This window comes from Myotis daubentonii, chromosome 5 (assembly GCF_963259705.1).
Source record: "Myotis daubentonii chromosome 5, mMyoDau2.1, whole genome shotgun sequence".
Taxonomy (NCBI): domain Eukaryota; kingdom Metazoa; phylum Chordata; class Mammalia; order Chiroptera; family Vespertilionidae; genus Myotis; species Myotis daubentonii.
This window is the reverse complement of record NC_081844.1, coordinates 19,505,709-19,522,840: the sequence shown is the minus strand read 5'-3', so window position 1 is coordinate 19,522,840 and position 17,132 is coordinate 19,505,709. Positions and strand designations below refer to the sequence as shown.

Below are 17,132 nucleotides of genomic sequence, written 5' to 3'. Positions count from 1 at the left end.
GGTCCTGTCTTTATTTAAAATGTGGATATTTTGTAGATCATGCATTATTGTATTAGTTTTGATTTTTTTAAAATATTGAGTTTGGGGAGAGCTTTAAATTTTGCACGAAGGTGAGTGCCTCACCTCACCCTACCAGCCTTGTTGTGTGCCCTGGGCCCGCAGCTCCCTCATCTGCAAAATGGGGATGATAATGCTCCCTTCTTTCTAGAAGGATTCATTGAAAAATGTTTACTTCTGAGCTCAGGATGGGGCGGGGCCTGGAAGGGCAGGGCCGGCTCGCCCAATGGGGTGGGGCCTCCGAGGAGGGCTCCCCGGGAGGGGCGGGGTCAGTCCGCGTCAGCTGACCGGCTTGATCAATGGCGGGGCCTCGCGCGCTTGGGCGGAGCCGAGGGCGTGTCCGATGCAGAGACTAGCGAGCCATGGACGAGCCGAGCCTCCTGCGGCGCCGTGGGCTCCAGGTGAGGCCCCTGCGCGGGCGGGCGCGGCCCGGTGGACCTGGCCTGGGACGGGGGCGGGGCTTCGGCGGGCCAGGGGAAACTGAGGCAGAGGGCGGGGCGCGCTCTGATCTCTCCCTCTTGCGCACCTGCTTCTCCAAGTGCTCGCCTGGTGGGAACGGGATATGGCTCCTTTGACATTTGGAGAAACTGAGGCTGCAAGCGCTCGCCCGAGAGGAAGGGGCTGAGAGATTCGCCTTCCCCCACCAGCTGCTCTAATCATAATAGGAGCAACAGCAGCCCATGAGCGCTCGCCATATGTTCATCGTTGTATTAATCCCATTAGAGTGATAGTCGTATTAATTAATGGGTATTAAAACTTGCCCCCTTGCTCCTGCCTCAGCTCACCCCGAAGGCAAGCCAGGGAGGTTGGGGCTGTCCAGGTGCCCACTTGTCAGATGAGGAAACGGAGTCTGGGAATGTCGCTAAGCCGAGGTCGCCCAGCAGGGATGTAACTCCGAGTCGTCAACCAGCTCTCCCAGACACTGGTGATTGGCTCTGTGGGAGGTGGGCTGCAGAAGGCACCCTTGCTTCCTCGGCCTCAGTTTCCCTGTGAGCCATATGAGCTCCCCTTTTTTGACCGGGGCTGGCATTCAGGAGGTTGCACAGCGGCGGCAACTTCTTTGCGCTCCGTGGGAATTAAGAGGATCTGCCCGTTTCCCTAAGGGCTTAGGCCACACTCTTTTTGAAGCCACCAGGTTGCAGGTGGGGAACCTGGAATTCGTCATTGACCCAACAAACATGTATTGAGTGCCTTCTGTGTGCCCGGCTCTGCAGAGGCAGCGGGACACTCCGCACTCCCGGCTCCCTCCTCCTGGACCTCCCCGCCTGGCGGGAAAGATGCGGGCCAGGGCAGCAGTGACCCTGCGCAGTGGTCAGCTGCGATGGGGGGCGCTCAGGCACACCAGGACATGGCGCCTGACCGAGCGTTGCTGGTGGCCTTGGGGCAGAGGAGGCAGCATGTTTGGGAAAATGAAAGAAGCTGAGGGCAGCTAGAATTAGAAAGGATGGCGGGTGGCGGGCACTGAGGCTGGCAAAGGGGGAAGGCGCGCCTGGAACCCAGGCTGCTGCGGGACAGGAGTCCCAGGACTGCGAACTCCTGATGGTGATGAGGAGCGGTGCGTTACGGGGAGGCAGGAGGGGGAAGAGGTGTTAGAGAGGGCGCGGGCATTGCTGCGGGGCAGAACCCCCCCTCCAGGGCGTGGTGGGGTGGGGAGCAGAAGGGTAGGCGGAGGCCGGAGACTGGAGTGGGGGCCTGGGCGTGGAGGAGAGGGTGGGGCAGGGCTGGTGAGCAGTGGGGTATTGCGAAGGGACAGGCTCCGCCTGAAGCCCCAGTTAGACTCGAGCCCCGCCCGCGGCCTCTTAAAATAGAGAAACAGCCTTCTGGTAGGCGAGTGGGGGCGCTGCTAACGTCAGGAAGTGGGGCCCGTTCCACTGTGAGGAAGCACCCGGCCCCCGCTGAGTCCCATGTTTCAAAAGGGGAAATGGGGCTCAGAGAAATGTAGCCGCTGTTGAGGTGTCACATCAAGTAGGTGATAGAATCGGGATTTAAATCCAGGCAGGTCCTGCTTCTCCTCCAAACCAGCCCCACACTGGCCCGTGGGCCACCTGTTATGGGGCCGCCGGTTTGCAGGCCACCGGCTGGTGTTGGCTGTGGGTCAGGGGAGGAGTGGAGACGGGACCTTCCTGGTCTGGGTGAGGTTCGGACTTCTGTGGAGCATGTATAGGAGCCAGTGACCAGGAGCCGTTATTACCACCACGACTGTTTTTCCATCATCTCCCACTTGCAAACGACAAAATGTTAAAACACCAGGTCCCCAAACAGAGTATCCAGGGGCAGAGAAGCTGGCGAGAGCCTGTGTCTGGATTGTGTCTCTGCTCCTGAGGGAAGATCCATCCTGCTTCCTCGGGGCCCAGTTCCACTTACTCTCTCCCCGGAAGCCCCAGTGCTCCTTCCATGTGGTCCCTGATGACATCTCTCCTGCTCGGCTCCAGCGGAGAACTCCCCACGGGGCTTGGTGCCCACCTTGCTGTCACACCTCCAGCCTACTGTCTCCCACGAGCCTGCTGGCCCAGCCTGACACCCCCCTACAGCCCCTTCTCTCCCTCTGGGTCCCCTCTAATGCCTCCAGATGGGGTATCTATGTCCTGCTCTGTCTCCTCCAGACTGGGGATTCCTCAGGGTGGAGCTGAGACTTCTGGAGTGGAGGCAGCATGGCCAAGCCCAGCCAAGCACAGAAGAAGATGCTGTGAATATTATTTTAAAAAATATATCTTTATTGATCTCAGAGAGCAAGGGAGAGGGAGAGAGATAGAAACATCAATGACGAGAGAGAATCATGGATCGGCTGCCTCCTGCACCCCCCCCCCCCTACTGGGGATGGAGCCCGCAACCTGGGCATGTGCCCTTGACTGGAATCGAACCCCGGACCCTTCAGTCTGAAGGCCAGCACTCTATCCACTAAGCCAAACAGCTTGGGCTGTAAATATTTTTAAAAGACAGTTCCAGGGAATCATGGTCCCCTTCATACTCCCCTCTAGGCAGGAGCCACTCCACTCTGGGGGGAACAGCCAGTTGAGAGGGGCCTGAGGACCTAGCTTGTTTGGCTCAGTGGATAGAGCCTCGGCCTGTGGACTAAAGGGTCCCAGGTTTGATTCTGGTCAAGGGCACATGCATGGGTTTTGGGCTTGGTCCCCAGTAGGGGGCGTGCAGGAGGCAGCCAATCGATGATTCTCTCTCATCATTGATGTTTCTATCTAACTCTTCCTCTCCCTTCCTCTCTAAAGTCAATAAAAAAAAATCTATAATAATAAAAGAGTAATATGCTAATTAGACCAGACATCCTTCTGGACGTCGTTCCGGACGACCTTCCAGATGAAGCCAGGGCTGGGAGGGCAGAGCCCCTTGCAAGAATTTCTCGCATGGGGCCTCTAGTATATATATAGAGAGAGGGGCCTGAAGGCGGAAGCAGATAATGGAGGGAGCCAAGGTTTGGGGGTGGTGCCTGGAGAGTTCTGTGTAGGCCAAGCCTTTGGGAGGGGGAGTGAAGGGGTAGGGGGGCTGCTCATCTTCCCCTTACTTCTCGCTGCCACTTCACATCTTTTTGTGTTTTGGAAGCAAATTAATAAATTGTGGTTATTATTAACCTCACAAATTTGTCTTGACTCCGATTTATAGAAGCCACCCCTGAGCTTGCTTCTTCGTTCCTCTCGGGACCCTATGTAACTGGGCTGTTTTCCAAACGAGGAAACTAAGGCACAGAGGGGTGAAATCGGTGGCGGGGCCCAGATGGGGGGTAGCCGGACTGGAACCCAGGGCTGTCGGGGGCTTTGGAAGGAAATGGCTGGGATAGGGAAGGATGCAGCCAGTACCCCTGGTTCAGATCCCAGCTCCTCCCTTTTTCTCCAGGTAGTAGGAGTTGGGGGGCGGAGAGGGGAGCTGACCTAAGATCCCATTTACAATTGGATGGGGCAGAAGGAGACCCTAGTGGTAGCGGTGGTGGTTCTGGGTCTATAACCTCTTGCCCTGAATGGTAGTGAGCTCTCTGTCCCCAGAGGTATTTAAGCAGGAGACCTCAGGGTAGCAGGTCAGCCTCCTCCCACCTTGAACGGCCCGGTTTTCTGAGCTCAAGGCAGCTGGGCGACAGGTAACACCCCCACCGACCCTCCTCTTCCCCTTCGGGGAAACCCTGCCAACTTCTCCCGCGAGGTTGCTCCGCGCCTGGCAGCCTCCGGCCCCCTCCAATTGGCTGCGGGAGGGGAGCTAATGACGTCACTGGTTGCCACAGAGAACGCTCTACTCTGGACGTGGGCAGCCCCGAGCCCACCTTAGGTAAAAATAGTCATGTGTCCTGGACGCGGCCGCCCCGGCGTGTTCTGTGTGTGTGTGGGGGGGGGGGGGTGGTCCAGAGACCTGGACTCTCCGCCTTCCCAGCCGAGAGGCATGGGCGGCTGGCTTCCCTACGCGCCTCAGTTTCTCTGCCTGTAAAAAAACAAACAAAAACAGACCCTGCTCTTGCTGCACAGTAGGCAGCTCGGCAAATGTAAAATTTACTGGTTATTCTGATCGTCTGCGGAGACTCTTGCTGAGCGCAACAACACACAACAACAACAGTAATAATAAAAATAAAAATGGCTGATTTACCCGGAACCTCCTGATGTTATCTCCAAATTGCAGAAGAGAGAACTTAAGCACGGAGTACAGGCCACTTGTTCTAGGTTCCACCGCCAGGAGAGAACAGATCACCCAGGTCTCAGTGTCCCCAGACTCTAAACTTGTGCTACACGGTCTTCTGAGAATTTAAAAACCCTCTTGGGTGAGCCACAGTTGAGAGTGGACTCTGGGGTCACAGTGGACCCCAAGCACAGGGCTTTTTTTTGCCCTGCATGTGTGAGGGCACCCAGGGTGAGGCAGGTCAGCTTGCTGAGCTCCAAAAGGGTCTTCAGTAGTGAGTCATTGGTCAGCGCCCTACTTCCCACCATGACCCAAACCTGAAGAGGCTCTGCAGAGGGTGAAGGAGGAATGGGTTTCAGATCTGAGGGGCGGGGTGAGGCTGTCTCAGGAACCTCTCTTTTCTCAACAGATTATTAGTAGTTAGCCACTATTGACATACGTCTTTTAAAATGTAACTAGTTTATCTTAAATAATGGAGTTATTTGTCATACAAATAGGGTGTGAGCTGGGCAAGGAGGGCTTTCAGGAGGAAGGGCTGAGTGAGCTGAGACCTGAGATGTGAGCTGCAAATTAAGTAGCACCAGAGCTGGCAGAGGACACAGCTGGTGCAAAGATTCTGAGCAGGGGTCCTCAAACTTTTTAAACAGGGGGCCAGTTCACTGTCCCTTAGGCCGTTGGAGGGCTGGACTATAGTTTAAAAAAAAACAAAAAACTATGAACAAATTCCTATGCACACTGCACATATCTTATTTTGAAGTAAAAAAACAAAACGGGAACAAATACAATATTTGTATTTGCATGTGGCCTGCGGGCCGTAGTTTGAGCACCCCTGATTCTGAGGCAGAGCTGAGCCCAGTATGAGGGGAAAGCAGAAAGAAGCCATAGGCTGGGGCAGGGTGAGCATGGGGCCACTGGGGTGTGAGATGGGTGGAGGGCCAGGGGTGAAAGGGCTTGTCTCTCTGGAAATGACCCATTTTCATCTTCTTTCAGAAGGAACTGAGCCTGCCTCGCCGTGGACGGGGGTGAGTTTACCAGGGGCCGGTCGGCTGGGTGGGGGTCCCGTGGTGCTGGGCACAGATATTTCAGCAGCAACCTCCAAATTGTGAATTTATTTAATAATTACAGCAAAGCTTCTCACCTTGATCCTCCTACGCCTGGTGTTTGCAAAGTAATTCACAAGTACCTCACTTGGCCTCACCACAGGCTGAGAGGCCCAGGCTAGTTTGCAAATGAGGAAATGAGATGTAAAGGAGGTTACATCACTGGCTCAAAGGCACCCAGCTCAGAAGGGGACAAACTCCTCTGGCATCAGGAGTCCAGACTCTCGAGAATTACAATCTCATGTCCTGGCAGCCGCTACATGCCTCCCATGATGGGGAGCTCTTTCAGGGAACATGGGTAGAACACTGTATCCTTCGGGGTCACATAAGTGCCCTGTAGGTTGGCATTTCTGGACCCCAAAAGTTCAGAGGACATTTTGTTCAGTACGGTTGCTGGTTAACAGATGGGGAAACAAAGCCCTGGACGGGGCGGGGTTTACCTTGTGCTGATGGTCTGGAGGTGCATGAGTGCGGACACCCCCTCTTTGGAGGTTGTAGTCAACCAAGTTGGGAGTACAGATTTCTTGCCCACCAGGGAAGTCATTCACTTAACAAACTTGTTTTGAGCCCCTCCTGTGTGCCAGGCCCTGTTCCAGGCACAAGGGACACAGGGACTAGCCATGGCTGGGTCCTGCCCATGCAGCTCTCACTCTCTTGGGGAGAGGGATGGTGAAGTGGTTTTGCAGGGGAGAAATGAAACAGAGACAGACAGAGGGACTGCGGGGCGGCTTTAGCCTGGAAGGAAGTGACATTTGAGCCTAAATCTGGAACAGGGGGAAGGGGCCAGGGGAAAAGACTAAGGGGAACAGCCTTTCAGACAGAGGGAACAGCATCGACGCGGGTCCTGAGGTGTGAGCCAGTTTGGCATTGGAAGACCGGCTTGGAGACGGGGCAGCTGGAGCGAGCACAGGGGAGGTGGAGGGAGAAAAGAAAGGAGAGGCCCGGGGTGTTGGATGACAGTTTGAAATCTCATGGCGGGGACAAGTACAGAGTGGCCCTCAAGCCCTGACCATCGGCTCTCCTTGGACCGGGGATGATGCAGCTGGCGGGGAGAGCCTGGTGGCCCAGTAGGGGCTGGGTCTTGGACATGCTCGGGTAGTAGCCTTTGCCCAGGCTGGGGGAGGGGGGTGGACAGTGAATCCGTCCGAACCACGGAGGGCAAAGTCCCACATCGCGGGGCAGGACCGGAGCAAAGACCTAAGGGTTGTCTAGTCTCTGCCACCTGCGGTGTGCCGGACGGGGTCCACCCAGAGATTTAAGGGGGCCAGAGCCACAGACGACCCCCTCCTTCGGCGTCTTGCAGGGACGGCTTCTCAGAGGAAGGGCGGGTGGGGCCAAAGTCGGATCTGAATGTGGGGCGGGACGGGAGTTCATGGCCTAGGGCCCGCGGAGCACTGGCCTGGAGGCGTGGCCCGGGCCTGGAGAGTGCGCACAGCGGCCGAGACCCGCCGCCAGGGGTCGCCAGTGCCGGGGTTGGAGGACAGGGGCGGGGCCTGCTCGGATCGTGGGTCCCGAAGACCCCCGAGAGCCGGGAAAGCGCCGGAGCCGGAGCGGGCGGGGCCGGGCGTGGGGCTGCGATGCTGGCTGGCGATGCGGTGACAGCCCTTCCTGCCCCTCCGTGCAGCCCGCGGGCCTCGGACATGGCAGCCCCGGTGTCCCTTCCCACGAGGGAGTGACACCCGCCACCCCAGCCCGCACCCCAATCGCTTCTGCCGCTGGGCAGGGCCTGCGCGCAGGTGCGGGGCTCCGAGTCCCGCCCCGAGGCGGAGAGAGCCCGCCCCCCACACCCCCTGCGGCCCAGCCCGCACGCCGCGTCTGCCTGGGGTGCTGTCCCCACGTCCGCATCTGTCGGTCCCTGTGGGATCCCGCCACCAGCGGGTTGGGGGACCACAAAGGGGGCGTCGGTACCCGACCGTGTAGACGCGGCCCGGCCTCGCCATGAAGTCCCGAAGGGACAAGCTGCACATCCCGGCGCTGACCCTCGAGTGAGTGGCTGGGGAAGGGAGAAGCAGGGGGGAGGGGCAGGCTGACCACCACCCTTCCCCTGCGCCTCTATGCAAGTCGTTCAGAGTCGCACCGCTGCCTCCAGGGAGCTTTCCTGGGTGATCGGTCCGGCCCCGCCCTCGAGGCCTGCTGGAGACCCAGAATCCGGGGCCTTGGGCCCCTTCCCGGTCCGGCCTTCGGGTTGGGCCACACGCAGGGGCCGCGGCCAGGCTCACCGTCCGGGCCTCTTTCTTTGCAGTCTGTCTCCGAGTAGCCAGAGCCCGTCCTTGCTGAGCCCCAGCAGCCCCTGCAGCCCCTGCAGCCCCTCCCTGGGACTGCACCCCTGGAGGTAAGTGACAGCCAGCAGGGTCGGGCTCAGACATGCCCTGGTCCCCCAAAGCCTTGGAGACTCCCCAAACCCAGCTCCCTCCCCCAGGTACTGTGGGCTGCTGACCTCGCCTTCGGGGCCTCAGTTTACCCCTACATAAAATGGCGCAGTGATCCGCACTGGGGTGCTGTGGGGACATTCCATTTTCAGCCATAGCCAGCAGGTCCCCTGTCCGACAGGTGGCCAAGGTGAGGCCAGAACTTGAGCTGTTGCCCAAGGTCCTGAGACAGGTGCTGGGTTCCCAGCCTGCTCAGAACCCTCCCTGCTGAATCAGCCTGGCTCCCAGGGTGACCTCAGAGATCCTCCCCACAACCAGCTCGGCTGTCCAGAAAGCTCCTCCCTCTGAATGCACACACACACACACACACACACACACACACACACACACACGGTTAAGAGTTCACCATTACAGCCCCAACCACTGAACTTAACCAGGTAAAGAGGTGCAGGCAGAAAAAAACCAGCTTGGCTGAGCAGCAGCCTAAGTTCCCTCCTCAACCCTTGGAGGGAGGCACCCTTCCTGACCCTGTTTCCCAACTGAGGAAACGTAGGCTCAGAGAGGAAACACCGGTTCTCTTGGTCCAGTATGTGTGGGTGCTAAGCCGCAGGGCCAGCTGGCCACCAGAGTCTGTCAAGGGTTTGAGCCACCCTCTGTGACTGATGGGGCTCAGGGTCTTGCCCAGGACAGGACAGAATACCAGGGTGATCATGGGCTCCTTGTACAGCTCAGGGTGGGGACCGATGTGAGTGTCAGTGGTGTCTAGAATTTGGTGGCCCATTGGTCCTTTGCACCTTAGTGTGAATGAGCTGCTCAGGCTCCTCCCACAGGCCTTTAAAGGGGAGAAGGGAGAACAATTTGGAAACCATGCTGTGTACTGGGCAATAGGCAGATACCTTCAGTAGTCTACTGTGTGCCAGGTGCTAAGGACATAGCTGTGAGCAAAATGAACATAGTCCCTCACTCACAGGGCTCAGGAAGTGGGCAATGAAAGTGAGTGGACAGACAAGATACATTCAGACAGGGGCCTCTCGGAGGAGGTTATGTTTGAGCTGAGGTGTGGACGGAACTAGGGAGGAACCACTAGGCCAGCGGTTCTCAACCTGTGAGTTGCGACCCCTTTGGCGGTTGAACGACCCTTTCACAGGGGTCGCCTAAGACCATTCTGCATATCAGATATTTACATTACGATTCATAACAGTAGCAACATTACAGTTATGAAGTAGCAACGAAAATAATTTTATGGTTGGGTCACAACATGAGGAACTGTATTTAAAGGGCCAGAAGGTTGAGAACCACTGCACTAGGCAGAGGGAATTGCATGTGCAAAGGTCCTGGGGCAGAACTGAGATTTTTAAAGCCTCTGTGGCTGCCTTAAAGGGAAGAAAGGTCTTTTGGGACAGAGGGCAGGAATGGAGATGGCAGAGGCAGGGAGGTGGCTAGGTCAACATCTGGGTAGGTGATGGTGGCTCTGGACCATTTCGGGTGTCCAGAGGCAGGGACTGCTGTGGCCCCCATTTAGCAAATGAGGACATTCAGGATCTCAGAGGCATAGAACCTCAGATTATGTTGTCCAGGGGCACCTGGGAGACAGTGTTAGAGACCAGCCAGTTTTAGCAGGAGGAAATGGAGGCAGAGTCTGGGGCGTGTGCTTAAGTCATGGGACTGCCTCACTCGCCACCAGGGGGCAGCAGATCCTCATTGCCTTGGGCCAGGCAAGGAAATGGGTCTTTGCCTCTAAGCACCCTAAAAACAGCCCCCATTTGTCCCCTCAGCCTCAGGGGCTCTTGGGTCTGGCCCCTTTGATGCCCTTGCCTCCTCCTCGTTCATCTCATCACTCACCCTGCTCTAGCCAAGCAGCTTCCTGAACTTTCCAGAACGGCCAGCATGTGAGCTAGGACAGCCTCAGGGCCTTGGCACTCGCTGTCCATTCTGCCCAGAGCTTTATTTTCTCCATTTCCTCTTTTCTTCGTTTTTCAAGTATCCATCAAGCCCACAGATAAGGAAGCCTTCCTTGAACACCCCTACTTAAGGGTGCCCAAGCCCTGGTTACAGCCATCACCATCTATTTCTCTCGTCCAGATCCCATCATGGGTGTGATTTCCATGTTTTCTTGTGTGACGGTTGGGTTATTTTTCTCTCCCAGAGGTCTGGGAGCAACCTTGAGGGCCAGACCTGGATCTGTACTGGCCATCCTCTACCTTCAGGGCAAGCCAGGTATACACCAGGTGCTCAGCTAATGCTTGTGGCATGGGCAAAAGAGAAGCAATTGGGAGGGCACTGCCTGTGGTGGTGGTGGTGGTGGTGGTGGTAAGAGGAGTTAAAGAAGGTCCTGAGTTGGGCCCTCACAGGCAAGGGGGCAACAGAGGCTGTTCCAGGCAGGAACAGCATCGTCGGAGGAGTGTTGTCTGGGGCCCTGAATGCCAAGGATAGAAGAATTTGGATTTTCTACCCAAGGTACTTGGAAGCCACACAGAGAATGGGACTGAGAGGGGTGAGGACAGCTCGGACAGCTCATGGATAGGTGGGAAAGGCTACACTCCTCTTGCCCGAGACAGCTCCCGCTCCCAATGGCTCGGTCTGGTAACCTGGAGAGCATTCCTGGGGAGATACTCAATAGATAGCTGGACAAGGCAGGCCACTGAGGGTGACATGGACATGAGGGGACAGGAGGGGGAGCCTCAGAAAGACTTGAGACGAAACATCAGTAGCAAGAGAGACGAGCAGGTTAGGGCTACACACTAGGCAGCCGCATGCCCCCTATACCTCAGTCTCCCTTCGCAGACATGTGATCTGGGTGGCAGCGTCAGCCCCGGGCCAGTTACCCAAGTGTCATGTTGCCTGTGAAGGGGCCGCCCTCAGTGATGCTGACCCCGGATTACTGGGGCCGTCACTAGAGGAGGAAGCATTCATTTACTGCCTACTGTGTGAGATATTGCTCCTTCCATAGTGAACGCGACGTACTGTACCCCCAGCCGGGTAACAGTCACTTTCTGTGCTTCCAGTTCTTTCCATTTTCACGAGGGATGTGTGTAGATGGGGAAACAGAGGCCTGGAAGTTAGCCTGAGGCTACATTTATTTTTTAAAAAAATATATTTTATTGATTTTTCACAGAGAGGAAGGGAGAGAGATAGAGAGCCAGAAATATCCATGAGAGAGAAACATCCATCAGCTGCCTCCTGCACATCTCCCACTGGGGATGTGCCCGCAACCAAGGTACATGCCCTTGACCGGACTGGAACCTGGGACCTTTCAGTCCGCAGGGCCGACACTCCATCCACTGAGCCAAACCGGTTTCGGCGCCTGAGGCTACATTTACATATAATTTGCATAATCATCTTGGCCTGTTTTCCTCCCATTTTATAGTTGAAAAGACTGAGACTTGCAAAATTACATCCAGCATTACATTCCTGACTGTAGCCAGGCTGATGGCCTTTCTGTCACACAGACAGGCAGAGAGCATAGCATGTCAGAGGCCCTGGCTCAGTTTGCTAAACAATCCCTCGGTGCCAGTCCAGCACCGGGAGATGCTGGAAGCCAAGGAGCCCGAGCCCGGGGAAGACAAAGGCCGGGAGACATAAGGGAAGGCTTCCCGGAGGAGGGGACGCTGGATTCTGCCAGACACGAAGGGTATTCCAAAGAGTGGAGCCAGCGAGGGCGTGGCGGCATGAGCCCGGCCTGGCCGCTGGATGGACCCTGAGCGTCGCACCAAGCCGGAGGGGTTCGCGCCGCCGGAGAGGAGGGAAGGGCGGGCCGTGATCAGAATTAACATTTTATGGGCGAGGAGCCGTGTTCCAAGGCCCCACCTCCGAGTACCGCCAACGCCCCGCCCCCGCCGCTCCCGTCCTAGCAACGGCCGGGCCTCTCCACGCCGGGGCCCCGGCAACGCCCCGCCCCTCCGCCCGCGGCCCTCGCAACACCCCACCCGCTCGGCTGCACGCGGGCTGCCGGCACAGCTTCCGCCTCGCTCACCCCGCCCCGACAGGCCCCGCTGGGCGGGGTCCCCGGGCGCGCGCTTCCTCCTCGCCACCCCGCCCGGGCCCCGCGGCGCCCTCCCACCCTATGCCCTCCCCGCGCCACCGGGCTCCTGGGGCCGATCCCGCCGCGGAGGCTCGCCCCGGGCCGCCGCCGGCTGCGCCCACGCGCCCCCCGGGCCTCGGGCGGCACAAAGGGAAGCAGCAGCATGTCCGACCCCAGCTACTGGACGGCGGTGGCGGCTCCCGGCCACCGGAGCCGCTTGGCCAAGGGCGCGCTGCTGCAGCGCTCCAAGAGGTAGGGGGCACGCGGGGTAAAGGCGCGGCGGCCGGCGGAATAGACACTAGTTGCCGGGAGTGTGTCTGGGCGGCGTGGCGAGGGCCACTGCGCGCGACGGCAGGGGGACGGAGAAGGACGCTCTGGGATCGGGGCATCCGCAGGTGTCCCCGACACCCTTCTTGCGTCCCTCGTTCCCCGCACTGGGGTGGATGTGTGTCGGTCAGGGTCGCAGCTGGGGTACTAATGAGGCAGCAGTGAGTTGAGACGGGATTCGAACCCAGGGCTCTCGTCCCGGGCCGAACGGGGGAGGTGCTTCTTGGAAAAACTGACGCTGATCTCCCTGAGGCCCAGCTAGAAATGTTGATTCACAAACAAACGTTTACTGCACGCGGCTGGCGAGCGTGTGTCCGGAGCGCCAAAGGCTGGGTTTAACCTGGAACAAAGCCTGGCCTGACTTGGGGTCTCAGTTTCTCCTTCTGAAAACCAGAGACTGAGCGAGGGCTATGGGCTCTGCCGGACCTAGATTCAAATGCCAGCGCGGCCACTGCCAGGCTGTGTGACCTCAACCCGTTCCTTTATCTCTCTGCGCTTGGGTGTCTCATGGGTGCTGGGCTGGGACATTTCCCAAAGGGGCGCGACAGGCAGAGGCTGGGCGGTGGAACCTTGAATGTCAAGTCCAAGGGTTTAGGCTCGTCTCCCAGACCCTGGAGAGCCGTAGAGGGCTTATGAGCACCTCAGGGATTGGGTGCAGGAAACTGGCCTCAGGCCCCTGTTTTCTGCCATATTCTCATTCTCTGTTGAACCACATGGGTGATGATTGAGCCTCAGGGTCCTGGGCCTTCTCCAGGGAGGGCTGTGCAGATGGTCAGCACTCAGTAGATGCTCAGAAAGTGAGCAGACGGTGCCCACTTCCCCACTGACATCTGCCATTAGGCTGTTTTCAAAAAGACCCCACCCGAGAGTAAGAGGTAGGCCGCCAGGTGTTTTTCCCAAATGTTATTGAAAGTGACAAATGATGGGAGTGGAGGTGGGGGTGAGGAACCAGGTGAGGGGCCGGGAGAGGATGTGGGACTGGTTTGTGTGTGAAGGTGGGGGTGGGCAGGAAGTTTTGCAGGAACCTGTGGGTTTCACTTTTGCTTCTGCACCTCAGTCCAGAAGACAATCCCTGGGGCTGTTGCTCTGTGGCCTCGGTTTCCCCAGGCTGGGAAATGGGTACATCTGGTCTCTCCCACCTCCTGGCCTGTTGGGATTGACACATGGTGACTTAATTATCTGGGGAGGCATGACCTGCACTGTGACAATGCACCAGGCCCTGCAAGCCAACAGTACTGCATGTCCCCACCACCATTTATTTACCCAGCGCTGGCCCAAAGCTGAGCTCGGCGTATTGGTTTTATCAAATCTTCCCAGCACCTTGCCTGGTGTACAGACGGGGAACTGAGGCTCAGAGGAACAGCTGGGCGCAGGCTGGATCCAAACACCAGCCCCCACGCCTTGCTTGTCGCCTGGATTAGTGGCTGACCCCGCTTTCCCACACCTTGTCCTGCTCTGTGCCTTCTCCCTGGGACACTGTTCCTGTTCCTGTGAAGCTTGAGGTTTCTTCTCCCTCCCTGTGCAGAGCTGTGGCTGAGCTGTGTCGGCAGCTGGGGTGTGTGGGCTGATGCACTTGCCGAGCAAGTAGAGCTGTTGCTGGGCGACTGTTCTGGGGGAGTTGGCGGGTGGCGGGTGGGGGGGTGGCTGGAGATAATGCCGTTCCCAACTTCCCTCTGTCAGGGTGGGCACTGGGGCAGGGCACAAGGTACAGGTGGGCTCAGCCTGAGCAGGGGGCTGGTGGCCAGAGGAGCTGGGAGGGAGGGAGGGAGAGAGGGAGGGAGGGAGGGAGGGAGGGAGGGAGGGAGGGAGGGAGGAAAGAAAGAAGGAAGGAAGGAAGGAAAGCAATGTGTTGGCAGAACAGAAGACAGGGCACAACTGCACAAGATCCTGACTCTAGGTTTTTGTTTTGTTTTAAATATTTTTTTTAAAATATATTTTACTGATTTTTTACAGAGAGGAAGGGAGAGAGATAGAGAGTCAGAAACATCGATGAGATAGAAACATCGATCAGCTGCCTCCTGCACATCTCCCACTGGGGATATGCCCGCAACCCAGGTACATGCCCTTGACCGGAATCGAACCCGGGACCCTTCAGTCCGCAGGCCGACGCTCTATCCACCGAGCCAAACCGGTTTCGGCAGTTTTAAATATTTTTTATTGATTTCAGAGAGGGAGAGAAAGATAGAAACATCAATGATGAGAGAGAATCATTGATCGGCTGCCTCCTGCACACCCCCCACTGGCATGTGCAACCCAGGCGTGTGCCCTGACCAGGAATCAAACCATAACCTCCTCGTTCATAGATGGGTACTCAGCCACTGAGCCACGGCGGCCTAGGGACTTTAGGGTTTTTAAGGGTCAGGCTGGCATTTTGGGGGGGGGGGATGATGGGGGAGGAGTGTTGCCAAGAGATGGGGCAGTGGCCCTGGGGAAAAGTGCATGGAGTGGGGTGGGGGCCTGCCTTAACCCACCTGTGGGCTCCAGGGTCCTCTCCACCCTCTGCCTTATTTCCCAGAGCTCCTGGCAGTGGCCAAAGCATGGGAACGGTGTGGGGGTGGGAGTGTGAACACCAAAGCCTGCCAAGTGAGGCCAGGAGCTCCTGGCTGTGGGCAGTGACCACCAGGAGGCCAGAAGTGCTTCATGCCACCACTGACAATAACAGTAATAGCAGACTTAATAAAAATAACATTTGGAAAATATGACTCCCACTGGGCCATGGGGGAGTCCAGTTAAGGGCAGAGCAGGAGTGGTCGCGCCCAGTTTCCTATCCTGCCCCAAAACCAGCTGCATGTGTGCTCCGCCTGGGCCACCGCCTAACCCTACCCCCACCTGCCCCTACAGCTGCCGCAGCGGGAACCGTAAGAGCCTTGTGGTAGGAACACCCTCACCAACCCTTTCCAGGCCCCTGTCACCACTGTCAGTCCCAACCGGTGAGCATGGGAGCAGGCGGGCGGGTGCTGTGTCCTCTCTCCTCCCCCGATGACTCAGTTTCCCCTGGCCTCCTGATCAGCAGGCAACAGCCCCCTGGACAGTCCCCGGAACTTCTCGGCTGTGTCAGCTGTCAACTTCCCCTTTGCCCGGAGGTGAGTGGTCCCTGGCTTGGGGGGAGGGTGTCCTCGTGACGGCTGAGGGGACAGGCAGGGTGTGTTCGCTGGATGGACCTGCCTCCTCACTGGCCTTTTCCCCTCCCGGCCCTGCCCGGTGTTGGTCCCTCCCTCTGGTTTCTGCCCCTGCCTCGGTCTTCTGCAGCCACATCTCTCGAACAGACAGGTAATGGCAACAAGCTCTAGGGGTGGGGGTGAGAGGGGACGCCACCGGGTCTAAGAAATACTAATTCACTGAAAGCAATTTACGCATGTCATAGGAGTTTAACAAGAGTTCATGGAGGATCTGTTCTGTGCCAGGCATTTATTTTATTGTTTAATTTACTGATTGATTTTAGGGGGGGTGGGGGAGAGAAGCATCAACTTGTTGTTCCACTTATTTATGCATTCATTGGTTGCTTCTTGGGTGTGCGCCCTGATTCGGGATTGAACCCGCAATCTTGGCGATGGGTACGACGCTCTAACACGCCGAGCTACCGCAGCCAGGGCATGTGTGCCAGGCTTTTACACGTCACTTATTCATTCAGCGTTTATTGAGTGCCCGCTGGGAGGCTGAGGAATGGGGGGCTGGCCTTTGGCCTTTGGGGAGTCCTCAGCCTGGCGGAGGCAGCCAGCATGTCCCCCAGCAGGTGCAACTCGGAGGGGTGGCAGCTTGGCGGGGGGCGGGGGGGCGGGGTGTGGGCACCGGCTGCTGGAGTCAGGGAGGACTCCAGGAGAGGTATAAGGACGAGGAAGAAACATAGAGGAATTGCCCACCCTGACGTGCTGTTCTCGGCCTTACAGAGTCCTTCCTCCAGTGGGGCCAGAATCTGGCAGCCACAAACCACAAGGGCCCTGGTCTTCCTGCCAATTCTGGTTCTCCTTTCCAGGGCTGATGGCAGAAGATGGTCCCTCGCATCCCTCCCGTCTTCTGGCTATGGAACCAACACGCCCAGCTCCACCGTCTCGGTACCTACAGTCCCACCTTAGCGGGCAGACAGGCGGGTGCAGGGTGGGGGGACATGCCTTTGTGTTTTTCAAGGGGTCAGATAGCTGTGCAGTCAGCAGATTCCTGGCCGCTGCCCCTGTGCTGTGTTCCAGGCGATGTGGGGGGCCCCAGAGAACCCAGACTTAGCCCCAGGAGCTCCCCTAGGGTACACAGGTTATCACAGGGCCTGGCCAGAGGGGATCTTGGCGCTGCCATGTGGAACAGGCTGGGGTATGAAGGGATAGGAACCAGGCATTCTGGGCCTTCGGGGGGGCGGGGGTAGTGCTGGGGTCCTGGCTGTGGTGCTGACCATCAACCCGTGACTCTGACCCCCTCCTACCAGTCGAGCTCATCCTCCCGGGAGCATCTCCACCAGCTTCCTTTCCAACCGACGCCGGACGAACTGCGTTTCCTGTCCAAGCATTTCCGCAGCTCGGAGAGTGTGGCTGATGAGGAGGGTGGCCACCGCTCACCCCGCCTTCGACCCCGCTCCCGTAGCCTCAGGTGGGCTTTGACCTCTAGCCCGTGCCCTGGCACCTCCCTGGGCTGGCTTTGGATGAAAACATGGCTCCTCCC

General features: G+C 57.8%; 1 protein-coding gene across 20 annotated transcripts in view; it reads left to right on the top strand.

The window, feature by feature from the left end:
- The first annotated feature begins 393 nt into the window (after window positions 1-393).
- MAST3 (microtubule associated serine/threonine kinase 3) overlaps window positions 394-17,132 on the top strand; it is a 37,845-nt gene continuing 21,106 nt past the window's right edge. Inside the window, exons 1-9 of one of the 20 annotated variants that reach the window (XM_059696219.1) lie at window positions 5,181-5,273; window positions 5,493-5,564; window positions 5,659-5,690; window positions 8,011-8,100; window positions 15,327-15,415; window positions 15,499-15,568; window positions 15,735-15,755; window positions 16,459-16,537; window positions 16,900-17,060. In XM_059696219.1, coding sequence (XP_059552202.1) covers window positions 5,526-5,564; window positions 5,659-5,690; window positions 8,011-8,100; window positions 15,327-15,415; window positions 15,499-15,568; window positions 15,735-15,755; window positions 16,459-16,537; window positions 16,900-17,060 — 581 coding nt within the window. In that variant the 5' untranslated portion in view covers window positions 5,181-5,273; window positions 5,493-5,525. Of the gene's footprint in view, window positions 459-5,180; window positions 5,274-5,492; window positions 5,565-5,658; window positions 5,691-7,552; window positions 7,754-8,010; window positions 8,101-12,110; window positions 12,411-15,326; window positions 15,416-15,495; window positions 15,569-15,734; window positions 15,756-16,458; window positions 16,538-16,899; window positions 17,061-17,132 lie in introns of those variants that run through there. The other 19 variants (XM_059696217.1, XM_059696218.1, XM_059696231.1 and 16 more) reach the window with 19 other exon arrangements.